The 17,772-nt window shown below is 40.9% G+C and overlaps 1 protein-coding gene across 2 annotated transcripts in view; it reads right to left on the bottom strand.

Annotated features, from left to right (window-relative positions):
• LOC103040889 (intermembrane lipid transfer protein VPS13B) overlaps window positions 1-17,772 on the bottom strand; it is a 315,108-nt gene that overhangs the window by 211,760 nt on the left and 85,576 nt on the right. For both annotated transcript variants that reach the window (XM_049463977.1, XM_049463976.1), the window contains exons 18-19: window positions 17,024-17,161; window positions 13,180-13,359 (exon numbers count right to left, since the gene is read on the bottom strand). In XM_049463977.1, the coding sequence (XP_049319934.1) occupies window positions 13,180-13,359; window positions 17,024-17,161 (318 nt within the window). The remainder of the gene's footprint in view (window positions 1-13,179; window positions 13,360-17,023; window positions 17,162-17,772) is intronic.

Here is a 17,772-nt window from a genome sequence, read left to right as displayed (position 1 = left end):
GCGCAAAACAAACAACAAGGATTTGTTGCACAAGTTCTAATTTTTGGGAGGGTTTCTAAAATCAACACTGTCAAACTCATACACGCAGAATCAAGAATACAATCAAGATTATGATTGATTACAGCTGCTAGCTTCTGGCTTCTATCTTCAGAGTAGATGCACATTAGGAAATATGAACTCAGTGCAGAAATGATAAGAATTGGGTATTTATGGTCTGTCTAAACAACTGCAGATACCAGCTCATCAGTTCAAACTACTGGAAGCAAGTATCTGGAAGGTGCAGCTTCTTTCTCAAGTTGTGGAAGAAGACCTAAACGGTCACCCTTAGCTGATAAGAGACTGGTTTTTCATGAACTGGATGATTTTCAAACACCAGTCTTTATATACAGTCAAGCAAGTTTTGCATTGCAAATAACTAAGAGGCTGCTGTCCAAGAAATAAGTTAATTTTTAAGCCATCTTGAATTAAATTTGCAGCTTTTTGACAAAAGGGCTAAAAAATAAAAGCACCTAACAGCTGTTAAGCATGGTGGTGGTTGCAGCAGGGTCGGTGTTATGTTTATTAATTTATAAGTTTATTAGTTTTCATTGATTTTTCCTTTTTTTTTTTCATCTGCTCCTCACAATCGGAATTTCACGAAAAATAAAAAAATAAATATTTTCTTTATTTTCAGATTTTTTTTATTTTGCAAGTTTGATTATACCATCAAATTTGTGTCACAAGATACAAAAATGGACAGATTTTCCATTTTTTTCTTAAAATTATGTTTGCGAAAGGCTAAAATGAAAAACTAAATAATTGAAAAATTGGATAAAAAAATCATTTTCTCTATACTGAATGGAAAAAAAAAATAATAATGACATTTTATATACAATTTTATATTTTTGAATTAAGCTTGATACGGTCAGAAAATTAAACTGCTAAATGTTACACTGACCCAGCAGACTCTGTGGTTGTTTTACTGCCAGTTGAACTGATACACTGCACTAGGTGGATAAAATAATAAAAAAATATATCATCTCAGAATTCTTCAGCATAACCTTATCATCAGTCAGACCCTTGAAACTTTGGTACAGTTGGGTTTTCCAAAAGGACAATGACCCAAACACATATGAAAAAAAAATGGTTATAGAATGGGAAAAGAAGGTAATATTAAGCAAGCAAATTCCTGACCTCGCAACAGCATAACTACGTGAGTAATGGGAATAAAGCTGTTCCAGACACCTGATTACTGAAACACTGGGATTCTACAGGCCCAATCACTCTGATCATGTTTAGGTGTTTGACCCGACGCTCTGGTATGCAGCAACCTTTGATCCAAGGACAACACTCAATTAGATAAGGTAACTGACCTCTACCGCCTCATCGCCTGGTTGAAGGCTAAAGAGTTTTTAACCTCATTCCCCCCCCCCCCCCCACACACACACACACACATACACACACACACACACACACACACACACACACACACACACACACAAACTAAACAAGTCAAATTTTTGAACAGGCATGTCAATGCACCATTATCCCAATAAATGTAATTAATCTGTTTACTGGATTAACTTCAGATAGACATAGTTCACAGAGCAGCAGCACTTAGCTGCACATGCTTAATTCAGACAGAAAGAAAAGAACATCTGCAGCGAAGAAACGCTTTCCTTTTTTTTTGCAGAAGGATGAAAAAGAAGAATAAAAGTCACAGCTGGCACAGCGAGGGAGAAAAAAAAAGGCATAATGCTGCACAAATGGCTTTCATCCACATTTTTCATTTACAATCAGTCACAGTAATGAGGCAGCAGTCAACAAGCTCTTCAGAAAGGTAGCTCGAGCTCTTGGGTGGACTTACATAAGGCCTTCATTGAGTGCCTTTCTGACAAACATTAAAAATGAATTGCACCTTGGTGGGAAATGAATCCGGTGCCCCGGGAATAGCATTACACCCAGTAGCTGACAAGCAAGATCAAAATTTTCCAGCTGCGCAGTGGCCAGTCCAGAGGGTCCTATAGAATGAGAGAGAAGGGACCTCATTTTCCCAGGGCTTTAAAAAAAGCTCAATTTGGATACCAGGGGGGAAATTAATCTCAAGAGAGAGAGAGGGAAAAAAGAAAGAGACAGAAAGAGACTGAGCGATCAAGACAGAAGCACACTTGGTTCTGCATTATTTTCATGAATAACTAAACTACTAAAGAGACTGTGCTCTAAATAGTTTGACCCTCATAGTTCACTTAGGAGCATAACCACACTCCTTGACGCACACAAAAAAATAGCACCAGGAAGTAATTGTTGGAAGTTGGCACCCAAATCTCAATTGGCAATAGACCTGGAGAACGGCCAAGCCACAGAACTGTTGTAATCTGGTGAAACATTCCAGGGAAACTCTTGCTGTTTGTGGGTGAGCATTATCCTGCTGAAGAATGCTAGTTGGAAGCAAGGCCATGAGAGGAAACAAATGCTGATACTGCTGAGCTGTCACTAAGAGTGACAGACTGTTGTGTGCAATGGCTCCCAAGATTGTCACAGTTGGGGTAGTGTGTCAGTTCACAGAAAAGGCAGGATAGCACCACTAATCTCGATCTTTCCTACTCAAACATGTCAACCGTCACCAGATCTCAAACAGAACCTGGAATAATCGCTAAAGATGATATGGTTCCAGTCTGTAGAAATTTAAAGCTGTTGTTTACGTTTTGGGCAAATTATCTAATTTTTCCACAGAATATATTGATTGCGATTTAAATTGTGATTATTTGTAATCCATTAAACCGTAAACTTGTATTAATGGTTAACATATCTATCAATTATAATTATAAACTTTTTTTCCACATAAAATGTTTCCAGGGTTCTCAGATTAAATGCAGTTGCCAGTTTTATTTTAAAAATTTGAGGAACAAAAAAAAAAATAATACCTTTAAACCACACTTATCAAAGTGTCACATCTTTTATTTATTATTGGACAGAACAATGATGAGGCATAAATATTAAACAAACAAAGGTGACTGTGGCTAGCAGACAAATGGTCTAGATGGCTTGAAATTCTACAAATTGACCATCCTTCTTTTCTCAGTCCAATACTACAGCCCTTCTCGAAGTCTATCAACTGGGCAAAATGTCTTTGAGTACGTCACATGTCTAGCAGTCAATGATATCTCACCAGGAGGTACACTACCCCAAAAAAAGCCTCTGAGATCCTTTAAATAGGGCAGCAGGGAATTTGTTTTAAATTAGACCACATAGAGTTTTACATTCGAGTCTCACAGTAAATGAAGCATTCAGACACTTTCAAAATCTCCAATTTGAATCAGCAGAATCAGAGATCAGCCTGTTTCCATGCTGTGAACGTAAGTTTGTTATTTTCAGGATTCTCCGCCTCCCCTGTTTGGAGGCTATGAGCTGTGAAAGCAGCAATTATCTCAGACTCTCCCTGCTCCACTCAAGCTCAGCCTGAGACAAGCTCCAGCACTGACCCAGAAGGACCCCTGTTCACACTCTTAAGTTTGGACATGGGGTCCCCGTGATGACTTGCGACACTGATCTCAAGCATGCTAGGAGCATGACCACTGCAGCGGCTGAGCCTGGTCTAGCCCGGCCACACTCTTCTCCGATTAAGTTCTGTGAGAGTGTTCTAAGTGGTCTAACACACTCACACCTAACTAATTCTACTAATGGGACGTTGTTTGGACTGAAGAACCGCATTCCCACTGGCCTCTCTTAAATGTTGCCTGGCGCTTAATGTCAGCCATGACCCATTTCAACCCCCACCCACCCTCACTCACTCGCTTCCCCTCAGCTTCAAGGAGATGAACTCACTCAAGGAGATTACCAACTACTAGTCTTTGGTAGAAGAGGAACAAATGTGCTACATGTGCAAAAACAAGAGGATAAATTCCTGCAACTACACATAGATACATATAGATAAGTTAACCTCTTAAACTTCACTACAATTTACATATAAGATACACGTCAATTTATTTTTATTAAATATTAAAATAAGTGGCTCCAGCAGATACTACACACTTTTGAGTATCCAGTGTCTACTCCAAATTATTCAGTATATACAATGAATTCATACACTATGAATGATTTACTACCTGCTTTGAATTATTTATCCACTATTAAGTATTAACTACAAACTATTTAGTACCCAATATCAGTTACAGTATCCACTATAAATTATTCAGCATCTACCATGAATTATTATGAATAATTCTGCACCTACTATCAATTATTAAGCAACCATTATTAAGCTAACTACTAGGAATTGTTGGGTATCTAATATGAAAAATTCGGTATCGGTTTTAAACTTTTCAGTACCTACAACTAATTATTCACTACAAACTATCATTATTGAGTTGCTCACTATCCACTGTAAATTATTTAGTACAATCATTCAGTATCCTCTTTGAATTGTTCAGTATCCTCTATGAATTGTTCCATACCCACTATGAATTGTTCAGTACCCACTAGGAATTGTTCAGTTTTTCAATACCCTCTATGAATTGTTCCGTACCCAATATGAATTGTTCAGTACCCACTATGAATTGTTCAGTATCTATGAATTTTTCAATACCCTCTATGAATTGTTCAGAACCCACTATGAATTGTTCAGTACCCACTATGATTTTTTCAATATCCACTATACATTTTTCAATACCCACTATGAATTGTTCCGTACCCACTATGATTTTTTCAATATCCACTATACATTTTTCAATACCCTCTATGAATTGTTCTGAACCCACTATGAATTGTTCCGTACCCACTATGAATTGTTCAGTTTTCACTATGAATTGTTCAGTATTCACTATGAATTGTTCAGTACCCACTATGAATTGTTCAGTATTCACTATGAATTGTTCAGTACCCACTATGAATTGTTCCGTACCCACTATGAATTGTTCAGTATTCACTATGAATTGTTCAGTACCCACTATGAATTGTTCAGTACCCACTATGAATTGTTCAGTACCCACTATGAATTGTTCAGTACCCACTATGAATTGTTCAGTACCCACTATGAATTGTTCAGTATCATCTATGATTTTTTTCAGTATCCACTATAAATTTTTCAATACCATCTATGAATTGTTCAGAACCCACTATGAATTGTTCAGAACCCACTATGAATTGTTCCGTACCCACTATGAATTGTTCAGTATCATCTATGAATTTTTCAATATCCACCATGAATTTTTCAATACCCTCTATGAATTGTTCAGAACCCACTATATATTATTTATAAATTATTATTGAGAAATAATATATATTGGGTTCTGAACAATTCATAGAGGATACTAAACAATTCATTTCAGCATCTCCAAATTCACCTGGTGAATTTGGACTGTGGTAAGAAATGGGACAGCGCAATCTAGCGCAATATTGCTGTTTTAATAAATATAGAAGTAAATTTCAAACACTACATTTAATTATTTTAATTTATTTTGGGAATGCGAGCAGGAGCAGCAGAAATGTAGGTGGCGGACGGGTGCAGGATTAAAACAAGTGATTTGTAAAAAGCAGTCCCGTGTAGACCTCTACCCTAAAAGTAGAAAATGAAATAAGCCATTTAATATGAGATTAAAAGATTGGATGCAGCATTCCACGAGCACTCCTCTTATCCTCTACATCTAAAAGAATGAGAGTTGATCAGAAGTTTGGAAAAACATATGTAACCCTCCAAAAATGTTACAAAGCTATAACATTCTGTTCCTCCAGGGCTGAGCGCCAAGAAAAAGGTCACCCGCGCACAGTTGTTTACATAAGTGCACTGAGGTTAACAGTGACGGGCTGTATCTGCAGGCTGAGACGACTTCATGCCATCGGACATTAGTTCCTACCCAGTGCACAGGGCTTATTTAGGCGGGGAGCAAGGTAGGGCAGGTGTACCGTCTGAGACACTGAGCGTGTTTAGACACCGCCGGCCCGGTTGTAGCTTTGTATGTCTGTGTCTCAAACACTGCCAAGAGCCAAACATAATGAACACACGGAGAACCGGGCAACAAACAGCAGCTTTGATTTGACAGCTAGCTGCAGACAAAGCTGGCTTGTTTAGCTCGTGATCTGTGAGGGCAAATGTTTATGTAGCTAAAGGCCGGTTTGATGGATGAAACAATGTCTGGGAGAATTCTTAAGTGAGACGTGAGCTTCACACTATGTTGCACACACTCATACCCTTAGTGACACAACCTAACCTACACACACACACATATCCTACCCCAGCGTCCACATATGCACATGTGGAGATAGGATTTCAGGCCAGGGTGGCAAGTTGAAGGGAGGGGAGGGGGGTGGGTGGTGGGGGGTTACTGTGGACTGTTGGGGTCTCGTTGGAGATGAAGGGGCTGGTGTGGAGCACCAACAGCCTGTGTAGCACTTCAAAGAGGTCCAGAGTTCCTGCTCCACCTGCTCCCATTAGTCTTCAGTCTGCTGTTCGGCCCCACCTGGACCAAATATCCATATCCATTCCCCATCTCTCAGCGCCCGTACGTACGCGAGCGCATGCATACGTACGTACGTATACTCAATCACGTCAACACACACACACACACACACACACACACAAACACACAATATATATACACACACACACACACACACACACAGACATGAAGGCCCAGTCATGCGTCTACAAAGTACACGATGACTCACCTCTCAAACAGCCCAAAGGCCAAAAACAGCCACTCTTTCTTTTTTCCTTCTTAACTCCAAGCCGGCTGGAAGATGTCCAGCGGCTACAGAGTGCGTAAATAAACAAACATATGTCATCCAGCACAAACGAGCCCAGTGCTGAGCCACGCAGCGGCGCTCCAGGAGCACCAACTCAGGTAGACAGGACCAGAGACATTTAATTAAACTGTCATTTCAAAGGAAGTGCTGCTGATGCTTTTACTCAAAACACGCCGCTTGGCAGCGGCTCCCAGCGCTCAGTGTGAACACGACCTCTCTCTCAAGCGCTCCACTCTCTTCCTTTCCGTCCTTTTCAAGCCTGTCTTCACTCTTCCCCTCCTCTCTCGCTGCTCCTCTCTCCCCCAAACATGCAGATCTCCTCCACCAGAGCCAATAATCTACGCTTTAAAAGCAGCGCAGACGTGAAACATGTTTAGTATTACAGCGTTCTGCAGGCCCTGCGCATTACTCTTTTGTTGCTTTCATAATCTTCCTCAATCGCTTTAAATGATGATTAATGTGCTTTTCTGTTGCAGACTTCCCAGCGCTGGCTGAGCTCTGCTCAACAGATCAAACTGCAGCTTTATGTGGGACATCTTTAACATTTGCAGCGTTCTGCGCACATTTGATTAAATGTAGCAGTTCTGAGAAAAGCATAAATCACTTCCTTGCAGCTGTTGCCGCTGAGCTCTGGAGGAGCACATGCTCTCTTGTGTTCTCCCCTTCCCTCTTATTTTTTTTTTTGCTACAATTATGAAGCCCACCCCAGGATAGTCCAGCATCCTTAGGGGATGGCCCAGAAAACACCTGCAGGGTGAGCAGGCCAGTGCTAGGTCCATACTGTCCAGGAGGCTGAGAATCCTGCTGCTGTAAAGCATAACAGGGAATCTGTTGATCACATAGACCTTATGCTACATGGGTCTATCTGTACATCTAATAGACAACCATTTAATCTGTACAGTAAAACATCCAAAAATGTGTTTAATGTTTAAAACTCTGTGCACGACAGAGACAAAAAGTTTAGGGATACTGCTTATTCATTGTTATACATTTTGGAATCAAGGGTTTATCCTGTTTTTTATTAATTTTATTTAAAGCAATTGTCTCTACTGTGCAGGAAAGGCATTCTACAGAATAATGGAACATTTCTATAAAAGATTTGATTGCAATCAGCAAATGTTAAATGACTACCATCATACCTCATTGCAAAAGGTCACTGCACCACAGCTCAGGTCTACTACTTCAATCTGACAACTAAACCTAAATCTAAACCTGATCTCAATGTAAGATTTTGGTTTTGGTTAATATGCAAGTCAATCTCAGTATGAAACAGCTCCTCAACAATCAGCTGTTCACAGAAGATCCCACTGGCTCCTTTAGCCATGTATTAACCTAGCCAACTGTCCAGATAATTACTAAAGCTTTGGGCATCTTCCTGTATTTACTTTCTTTCTCACATCCCAGAGAGGTGTGACCAATAAGCAAAGAAATGAATGTTTTTTTGTGACACATTTTTTAATGTGCTTAAATTTTTTTATGTACAAAAACCAAACCAGCCCCAAGAAGAAACAGCTCCAAGTTTAAACTCCAGAGCAAACAAACTCTACGTGTTAAAAAAAATAAAGCATCCTTAGAGTACAGGTACACAGTGTAGTGAAATTACGTTCCTTCGGAACCATGGTGCAACACGGGACAACAAGCAATAGACAACATAAAGTGCAAGAGTGACGATAATTCAACTTAAAACTATAACACTAATAACAATAAATACAATAAATACAAAAGACGAGACAATTACAAAAAAACAAAAAAACAAACAAAAAAAGAGAGTGCAGTACCGATATGGTATATTAAAGTGTATAGTGAGGATAAGGTGCAGAGATGTGTAACATACTGTAACATATAGAACATACATGATCACAGCAGTTACTGAGGTAGAGACGTTATAGTTATGGTAGTAGCAGCAAACTAAGCCAAGCTGGCCTTGTTTAATTAATGTATTTCTTATTTCGCAGTGCACAGCTCAGATAAAATACATTAATGAATCAATTGCTCTACAGGAAACTGCAACTGACACTGCTTGATCCTGCTACTTTGCAACCATTCATCATATTAATTTATTATAACTCTTCATGTCAGAAAATCACACACATGAACACACATCATATAGACGTTCCATTCCCCATCGTAAGCAGTTAAAAAAAAAAAAAACACTAATGTCGGAGATCCCTCTCAAGTAGCTGTGTGATCAGAAGAACTGTGAGACTGATATGTCGCATTGTAAAGAGTTAAGGCTGAGTATGAAATTACCATCTGCCCCGATGTCCATAAAAAAGTGGCTTTTGAAAGATGTGCTGCTCGGATCCTTCTGTGATAAATCCAGCTCCTTTAATTGTGTTTAATTTATTAGTGTGTTCCAACCCCCAGCTCGTTAAAGCCAAACAGATTGGTCTGGGTCTACAGGAGTTTGGGAAGTGCACAACTCCCATTTTCTAAGTAAATTGGAATTTCTTTTTAATTCACTGGTAAACAATTAGATCCAAACCAGATGGAGGTGGCAGAATTCAAAGGCAGCCCATTTTCATTAAGAGACTTTGTGAGCGAGAGATTAGAACACGTGTTAAGAAACACTGCGGCAGTCTGGGAATTATTTAAATGTCATTTCAAGGTAATTAAACTTAACAATTTGAATAGCACTTTGAGGTTGCGCACAGGAGAAAGAGAAAGAGAACAAGAGAGAGAGAGAGAAAGGCAGCGCAAGAGAGAGAGAGAAGGAGAAAGAGAGAGTGGGAAAGAGCGAGAGAGACAGAGAGAAAAAGGGTTCCAAAACTCAAAGTCCCAAAGACATCTGGCTTCTTTGGGACACTCCCTCTCCAAGCAAACGACATGGCTTGAGTTATGCATAAGATTATGAAAAAGATTATTACAAGGTTTATAAAATATGTGAGGAATACTCAGAAATATTACAGGCTGGCCCAAACATTAAGTGCTTTTTTAATGCACAATTGAAGTATTGGGTAATAAACATAAATATCCCATGTACAGCTGCGGCTGTCAAAGAATAAACCCAGTGAACAGAGAGCGTGCAGAGAGCTATGCTGCAGGGCCTCATCCTGAGACTGAGACCGTATGCAGTCACAGTCTTACTGTATATAAGCATATACTACCTGCAAACAGGTAAAGTCTACACTTTACAATACATTTACTGGGAACAGTAGACTAACACCAAGTTGGATCTTCACTTAATCTGAAAACAAATTCAAGTTTTAAAGACATGGATTCCATAAGGTGTGGAACCAAACAATTTCTTTGAGGTTTCGGTTTATTTTGATATAACTGTCAGAGTTTCTGTACCTGCAATATCATGTTTTATCAAATTTTTAAAGGTGTTCCACTGGATCAAGATTAGGTAAAGGGTAAGGCCCACAAAAAGAAGGTGGATGAGAGAACACATGAAGATCAGGCGAATGGAAATGTCCATAAATGTAAAGTAAATGGAAATACCAATGAAAATGAGGTGAATGCAAACAACCAGGTATGGCCTATAAAGTTCAGGTGAGGGCCATGAGGACAAAGTGGACAAGTAGACCCAGGAAGACCATTTGAATGAGAATGTCCAAGAAGACCAACTTAACGAGAAGATCCATGAAGATGGGAAGAATGGGAAATTCCATAAAGATCGATTAAATGGGAAGGCCCACAAAAATCAGTTGAAAAAGAAATGGGAATGGGAATGTCCAATAAAGAATATGTGAATGGAAGGTAATTAAAAAAAACAGGTAAATGGAAGAAGATCAGGTGGCCAATGAAGATGAGATACATGGGAAGATCAATTAAGTTCAGGCCAATAAAAATGCCCATAAGAATCAAGTTATTGGGAACTGTTATGAAGAAAAGACAAATAAGCCACTGAAAAACACTGGCCTTGTGTTTGAAACTTTTGCTTTTTTGAAAAGGTGCATTATCATGCTGCAGGCAGCCTCTACATAATGGGCAAAGCCATGCAGGGATACACATAGTCAGCATCAGTTATCAAATGGCATATGGCCTAAAATGTACCAAGGTGACCTTAAACACAACCTTACACCATCTGGGTGCCTTATAAAGCAGATCCTCAATGTGCTGCCACCCCTATACTTCACTTTTTAGATTATGTTTGTTGAGGAATGTGCAGGGTAAGGTCTACAGCTCACTTGGATGCTCAAATGCTCAAATTGGACCTCAAGAGACCGCTAAACCTTGTGGCAGATTTAAGATTACCTTTTATGTGTTTTGCTAACTCTTACACCTTCACTTCAGACTCTGATCTCTGTAGGCTTTTTTCTTGAAAGTTTAAAGGTTTTCCTTTAAAGGTTGCTTAAACTCTGTACACCATTTATACCTTACGGGATAAAAAAAATCCTATAGAAATCTATTGCTACGAAGAATTCAAACCTGTTTAAAAAGCTGTACACAAGCAAACGTACAACATCAGACTAAGCAATCCAGATTGCTCTTATCACAAAACGCTACGAGACGAGATATGTGATCTTGCAGAGAAAAAAAAAGGAAAAATAAGAATAATATAGCTTGGATGACAATTAAGCCATATAACCATAATAACATATGACTTAATCGGGTAATACTGCATGTGTTCTTTTTTTTCTTCTTTCCCTTCAGCCTCTCTCACTGATCTTGCCTTACATGATGCTCCAAGTGCACAGAGGCAGCACCGCCACATGGGACAGACCAGACGCGTTTGATCTTCCTGCCAAGCACTGAAGCTCTACGCAAACGTCACCATCACAAACTCTGTGCTTTCGCTAGGCTCGTGGGAGCAGGGTTCGTGACCGAGTGATAGGAAGCCCTTCAGCGTATCAGGTGAAAGGTCATGACCCCTGTCGTTCCTCTCTCAGAAACGGACATGCAGTGTGTGGGCAGGGAACAAATTTTAGCATCGCGTTAAAATAAACATATAAACAATCTACATTGAAAATAGGAACGGCTGACAGATGAATGGAGAAAGCGTTACGTTGTGGTTTGGCAGTGATTGAATGCTGAAGCACAGATGCAATCAGCTCGTGGAGTGTGTGAGAAAGCACACACACTGATCTGAAGAACACAAGCTGTATAAGAACACATGTGCTGACATGAGTAAGGGTGGAAAGGGTAACGGGGCGCAAGAGAGAAATTGGGAGTGTGAGGAAATAGATGCAACAAATGCAAGTGGCAATCTGCGGGGTCCGAGCTGTCTGGAGCAAGTACGTCAAACACTGCACCTACTATTATAGCATTATAGCACATGTTATAGTCTGCCCATAACCTCCCAACAACTGTTTTAGATGTGGAGATTTAGTAGTGCCCTCCAGTGGCTGAAATCAGTCTTCAGTTGGTAGTAAAGAATACATAGGTGGATATACAGCTCTAAATATAATACATGGCTAAGGGGTTCTTGAGGCTTACTGAGAAGACTGATATGAGATGCAATGACAACGCAGGTCAGAATTTTTTATTTTTTATCATGTTAAAGAAAAATGTATTGTATTTTGTGCACTATAAGGCACGTGTAAGAGACATTATCAGTGATTGTCTATTTTCTAATCTATTTTGACACATAAGGCGCACAATATTATAAGATGCATTATGTAACACTAGTAAGGAACAGAAGTGTCACCATGTTTTCCCTCTAATTCAGCAGGTCTCACTGCTGGGTGGTGGTGGTGGTGGTGGGGGTAAGTACGTAAGTTAAGTAAAGCTAAGCTAAGTAAACTAAACTTTAATTCTTTAAAGAAAAATAATTAAAAAAAAAAAAACGAGCACTGGATGTTAACATACACAAATACCTCTTATAAAAACTGTTTATTTGGGTGAAAAGCGTTTCCGTTTATTTACAGTAAGCTTATGTAAACTAAAGATCAATGCAGCAGCATTGGCATTAGCGGCTAACTGCTATTAAACGCTCCCAAAAGCGGAACACTGAGGAACCCTGGGTGTTTTGGTAAGCCAGGGCGATATTAGCTAGCGATTTGTCCCATTTAGCTTGTTTTAACATGGTAAATGCGCAGACTACAGTTCGATACACTCTCCTCTGAGCAGTGAAAGAGCTAGCGCTTAGCACAGTTAGCAGCTTATGCTAATGCTGTTTCAACAGTGCTAGCTGGAGTTAGCAGGAGGCTACAGGCTGGTAATACTCGCCTCACAGTGGTGAAAGAGCTAGCGCTTGGTGGCTAATGCTAATGCTGTTCCAGTCTGGGTAACTAAACTGAAAATGGCTTTAGTGCTCTTTACAATCTGACTGGTAAAATTCATACATAAAGCGCACCGGATTATAAGTTACACTGATGATTTTGGGGAAAATTAAAGGATTTTAAGTGTGCCATATAGTGTGAAAAATACGGTAGACAATGAACATAAGTAATTAAGGGTAAAATAATAGTAACAGACCAGTGCCAAGGTTAATCAGCATCGTTGTTTGTGCAAAGACTGTATTTTTTATTATTTTTTGTATATACACACATATGAGAGTGCACTTGTACTCACCGGAGTTGCGGCAGTCTTCAGCAGGGTGTGGGACCTGCAGGGAGAAGGTCAGCAGGTCTGGAGCGAGGAGAGACTGCGGCCGGCGGCTCTCGCTCAGCCACTGTCTGCTGTAGAGCTCCCGGGTGTCAGACGGACCCTGCAGCAGAACCACTAGCTGCTCCTTCTGCCCCTCAGACACACCTGCAGCACAACACACACAACACAAGATCAACAAACAGCACCCAAAAAGCTGTGTCCAATTTTACATTTGGGGACACCTCAAAGTTGTACCCACAACTGACAAAGGCATGTAGAGCAGCATTACCAACAGAATGGAACTCTTTGGAGCAGACAAACATGAACCTGTGTTCTCTGGGCTGATGGTGCTTCATCCAGTCTGACCTCACTAATGCTCTTATTGATGAATGCAATCAAATCTACACAGCAGTGCTAGACACATAGCTTTCAGTAAGGATAACTGTCAGTAAGGACAGTTACTGCAGCAAAAGGCGCACAGATTTTTAATTCTGTCGCTGCTGTGAGTAGAGAGAGATGTTTTTTTTTTTGTATTTATCTTTATTCTTTAAATCTCAATGTTCTTCCATTCAGATCATAAACATGATTTTCTACACTAGTAAGAAACAGGAATGCTGCCATGTTTTCCTTCTAATTCAGTAGGTTTACGTTAAGTTAGGCTAAGCTAAGTAAACAAAACTGTAATTCTTAAAAAAAAAACTTTCTTTTAAAGTCAAACATGTGCTGAATGTTTATCTACACAGATTTCTCTCCTGAAAATAGTTTTTTTGGGTGAGTAAAATGCTTCCATTTATTTACAGTAGGGTTAGAGGCTGGGTGCAGCAGTATTAGCATTAGCATTAGCGGCTAACCACTAGTGCCAGCGGGAAGTAAATGCTGCCTGACAGCACTACACTGAGGAGTTTCAGGAGAACTAAACTACAACTCCTTTATGAGTAGCTTTACTGCTCCTTACAATCTGACTGGCAGAATTCAAACACAAGGCACACTGCCGATTTTTGAGAAAATTAAAGGATTTTAAGTGCAGCTTGTAGTGCAAAAAATACGGTAACACAATACAGCACTACAGCAATACAGCACTAGATGACAAACTAACTTGCACAACTAATTAAGTTAAAACATATTTATATGTGGCTCATACTAATACTGAATGGTGGCATTTGTGAACCGTTACACCTCCAGCTGATTCCATCTTTCATATTATTTCATTATTTCATTATTCCCACACTCTGTGACAGTAGCAGACAAACAGTCTTAAACAATCTTAAAAAAATAAGTTTTAAAAAGTCAGTCTGCACTCTCTGAATGAGAAGACCATATTACGTCCCGCGGGAGTTCTGACACGCCATTGTTGTTTGTGTGTACGTGCCCCCCCAGCGGACGCGGAGGCTGCGTGTGACGTCATACACACGACCATCGCTAGGCTCCAGACACAACACCCGGATGCTTTTGTCGCTCTGTCTGGTGACTTCAACCACATCACGCTGGACTCCACACTGACTTCTTTTACCCAGCATGTGGACTGTCCCACCAGAAAAAACAGGACAACTGACCTCCTGTATGCTAACATCAGTGATACGTACACCGCCATCCCACTGCCCCCACTTGGAAAATCTGACCACAACCTGGTTTTCCTGAAGCCTCAGTACAAACCCTGTGTGATGAGGCAACCAACCACAACACGCTCCTTCAGGAAGTGGTCTCAGGAGGCAGAGGAGACCCTGAGGGACTGTTTTGCATCCACAGACTGCAGGACTCTGCAGGACTCTCACGGCGAGGACATTGAGGGGGTAGCAGACCGCACAACTGACTATCTGAACTTTTGCACGGACATTGTGGTTCCTGTAAGAACTGTTCGCTGCTTTGCCAACAACAAGCCCTGGATTACAAGCAGAAGAAAGAAAGAAGGCCTTTAAAGACAAGAATCAGGAGGAGTTGAAGAATATTCAGCGTGAACTCAAGTCCTGCTTAAAGGAGGCTAAGGAGACATACAGGAAGAAGGTTGAGCAGAAGTTACAAGTTAACAACATGAAGTTTGGGACGGTATGAGGACAATCACAGGGTGCAAGCCAAAGAGTTTACACTCAATCTCTTCTATAACCGGTTTGATTGCCCTGTTTTATTATTTATTATGAAGACCACGGAACGACTGCTTCTCCCACTCCTCAGACCCCAGGTACAGCATGCACTGGACCATCTCCAGTTTGCATATCGGGAGAAGATTGGTGTTGAGGATGCAGTCATCTACCTCCTCCACCGAACCTACTCTCATCTTGACAAGGGGAGTAGTGCTGTGAGAATCATGTTTTTTGATTTCTCCAGTGCTTTTAACACCATCCAGCCTCCACTTCTCAGAGATAAGCTGGTGAAGATGAATGTGGATCCTCACCTGGTGTCCTGGCTCACTGACTACCTCACCTGCAGACCACAGTAGTAGGCTCACTGACGGCACATCTGAGACTGTAGTCAGTATCACTGGAGCACCACAGGGGACTGTGCTCTCCCCATTCCTCTTCACTCTCTACACATCAGACTTCCAGTACAACTCTGAGATGTGCCACCTGCAGAAATTCTCGGATGACACTGCCATCGTTGGGTGTGTGAAGGGTGGTCAGGAGGAGGAGTACAGGAGACAGGTGGATGACTTTGTTGCTTGGTGCCGACTGAACCAACTGCAGTTGAACATATCCAAGACCAAGGAGATGGTGGTGGACTTCCGTAGGTCTGGACCACCCTTGCAGCCAGTCTCCATCGAGGGGGTTGATGTGGAGACAGTGAAGACCTACAAGTACCTTGGTCTGCAGCTGGACAACAAACTGGACTGGTCAACAAACACAGACACCCTGTACAGGAAGGGACAGAGCCGGCTCTATTTCTTGAGGAGACTGCGGTCCTTTAACATCTGTAAGAAGCTTCTGCAGATGTTCTACCAATCAATCGTGGCCAGCATTCTCTTCTACGCTGTGGTGTGCTGGGGAGGCAACATGAAGAGGAGGGATGCATCACGGCTGGACAAGCTGGTCAGGAGGGCCGGGGCAGTGGTTGGAATGGAGCTGGACTATTGGTTACAATAGCTGAGAGAAGGACTTTGGATAAACTGCTTTCTATCATGAACAATGATAGTCACCCACTTCACATCACCATCATGAAGCAGAGGAGTGTGTTCAGTGGCAGACTGCTGTCACAGAGCTGCACAACAGACAGACTCAGAAAATCCTTCATTCCGAGAGCCATCAGACTCTTTAACTCCTCCCATCGGGGACGGGATGCTGCTGACGACTGAGTTTAATCCAGTCACACCACATGGACATTATTCAACAACTTAATTTTTTATATTAACACTTCCCCAACCTCACTTACATTAAAGTATACTTTACTCATGATTGGGTATTCACATTTTCACATTCTCTTTTTAGAACTGTCTTCTAATGTATGCATATTTATATTATATTATATTTCTATGTCACATCAGTCACTTTCGTAATCAATGTCATTGCACGTTACTCTGTTAATTATTTAATTATTTATGACCATTAGCAACATCTACTGCACTGCTCCGTTTACAGATAGATCCTTACCTTGTATAGTTAGGTTTTTTATAGCCTTATATATTTTCTATTCTTCTGTGTTTTGATTTGTCTGAGTATGTTTCGTATTGTATTGTGTTGTTGCTGCTGGATGCCTAAATTTCCTTCGGGATAAATAAAGTATCTATCTGTCTGTCTGTCTGTCTGTCTGTCTGTCTAAGCTTCGTTTAACTGTGTTTAATCCTGTCCCTGGTCTGATGGGACAATGTAATTTGATGGGACACCTGTTTATTTGAACTCACCCAGTGTCCTGGCACACACTTTAGCAGCTCCCAGTGTTCCTGATGCACACCACACTGTTGACTTCCAGCACACCTTCAGCTCCACACTCTGAATCATCCCCTCCAATGTGGGGGAAGCAGTTCTAGCAGTCTTTCCACCTGTAAACACAAACACAGACACAGGTGATGCTCAGAAAAATCCTCAGGAATCATGTGCACAGCTCATTTTCAGATTAACTAGCCTGCAACACATTATTCTAGCACATTATCAGAGTACGTCACAGTAAACATACAAAGCTGATCTGGGCTTCCGATCATCCATGTTAACAACATAAAACATACTGTCCATTCTATTCACAAGCACCCCCTTACTTTTAAACACCGTAAATAAACACATTAGCTGCTGCTGAATGCTTTTACAACTTCCTAAAGATGCGAGAAACCCAGAGCTCTCAGACCATCAGACTTCACACCTGTCCAGAGCTGCAGGGATCTGCTTACCCTGAAACTCTATGAGCAGAGTTATATGTGGGATTAGCAGTGTGATGGAGAGTGTGAGTGTGTGTGAGTTCAAGTTCATACAAAGGAAGGCTCTTATTTCTGCAGCTTCCTGTCTGTGTGAGGCTCAGAGGCTAAGACTGTACAGACTGAGGACTCAATAAAGTGCTCACACACAGCAGGACCAGTGCCACAGGGTGCAGGACTTCACAAACATGAGCCCACAGAACGAACACACACACACACAAACACAGAAAAGATGTATTTCTGCA

This window comes from Astyanax mexicanus, chromosome 1 (assembly GCF_023375975.1).
Source record: "Astyanax mexicanus isolate ESR-SI-001 chromosome 1, AstMex3_surface, whole genome shotgun sequence".
Taxonomy (NCBI): domain Eukaryota; kingdom Metazoa; phylum Chordata; class Actinopteri; order Characiformes; family Acestrorhamphidae; genus Astyanax; species Astyanax mexicanus.
This window is presented reverse-complemented; position numbering and strand designations above follow the sequence as displayed.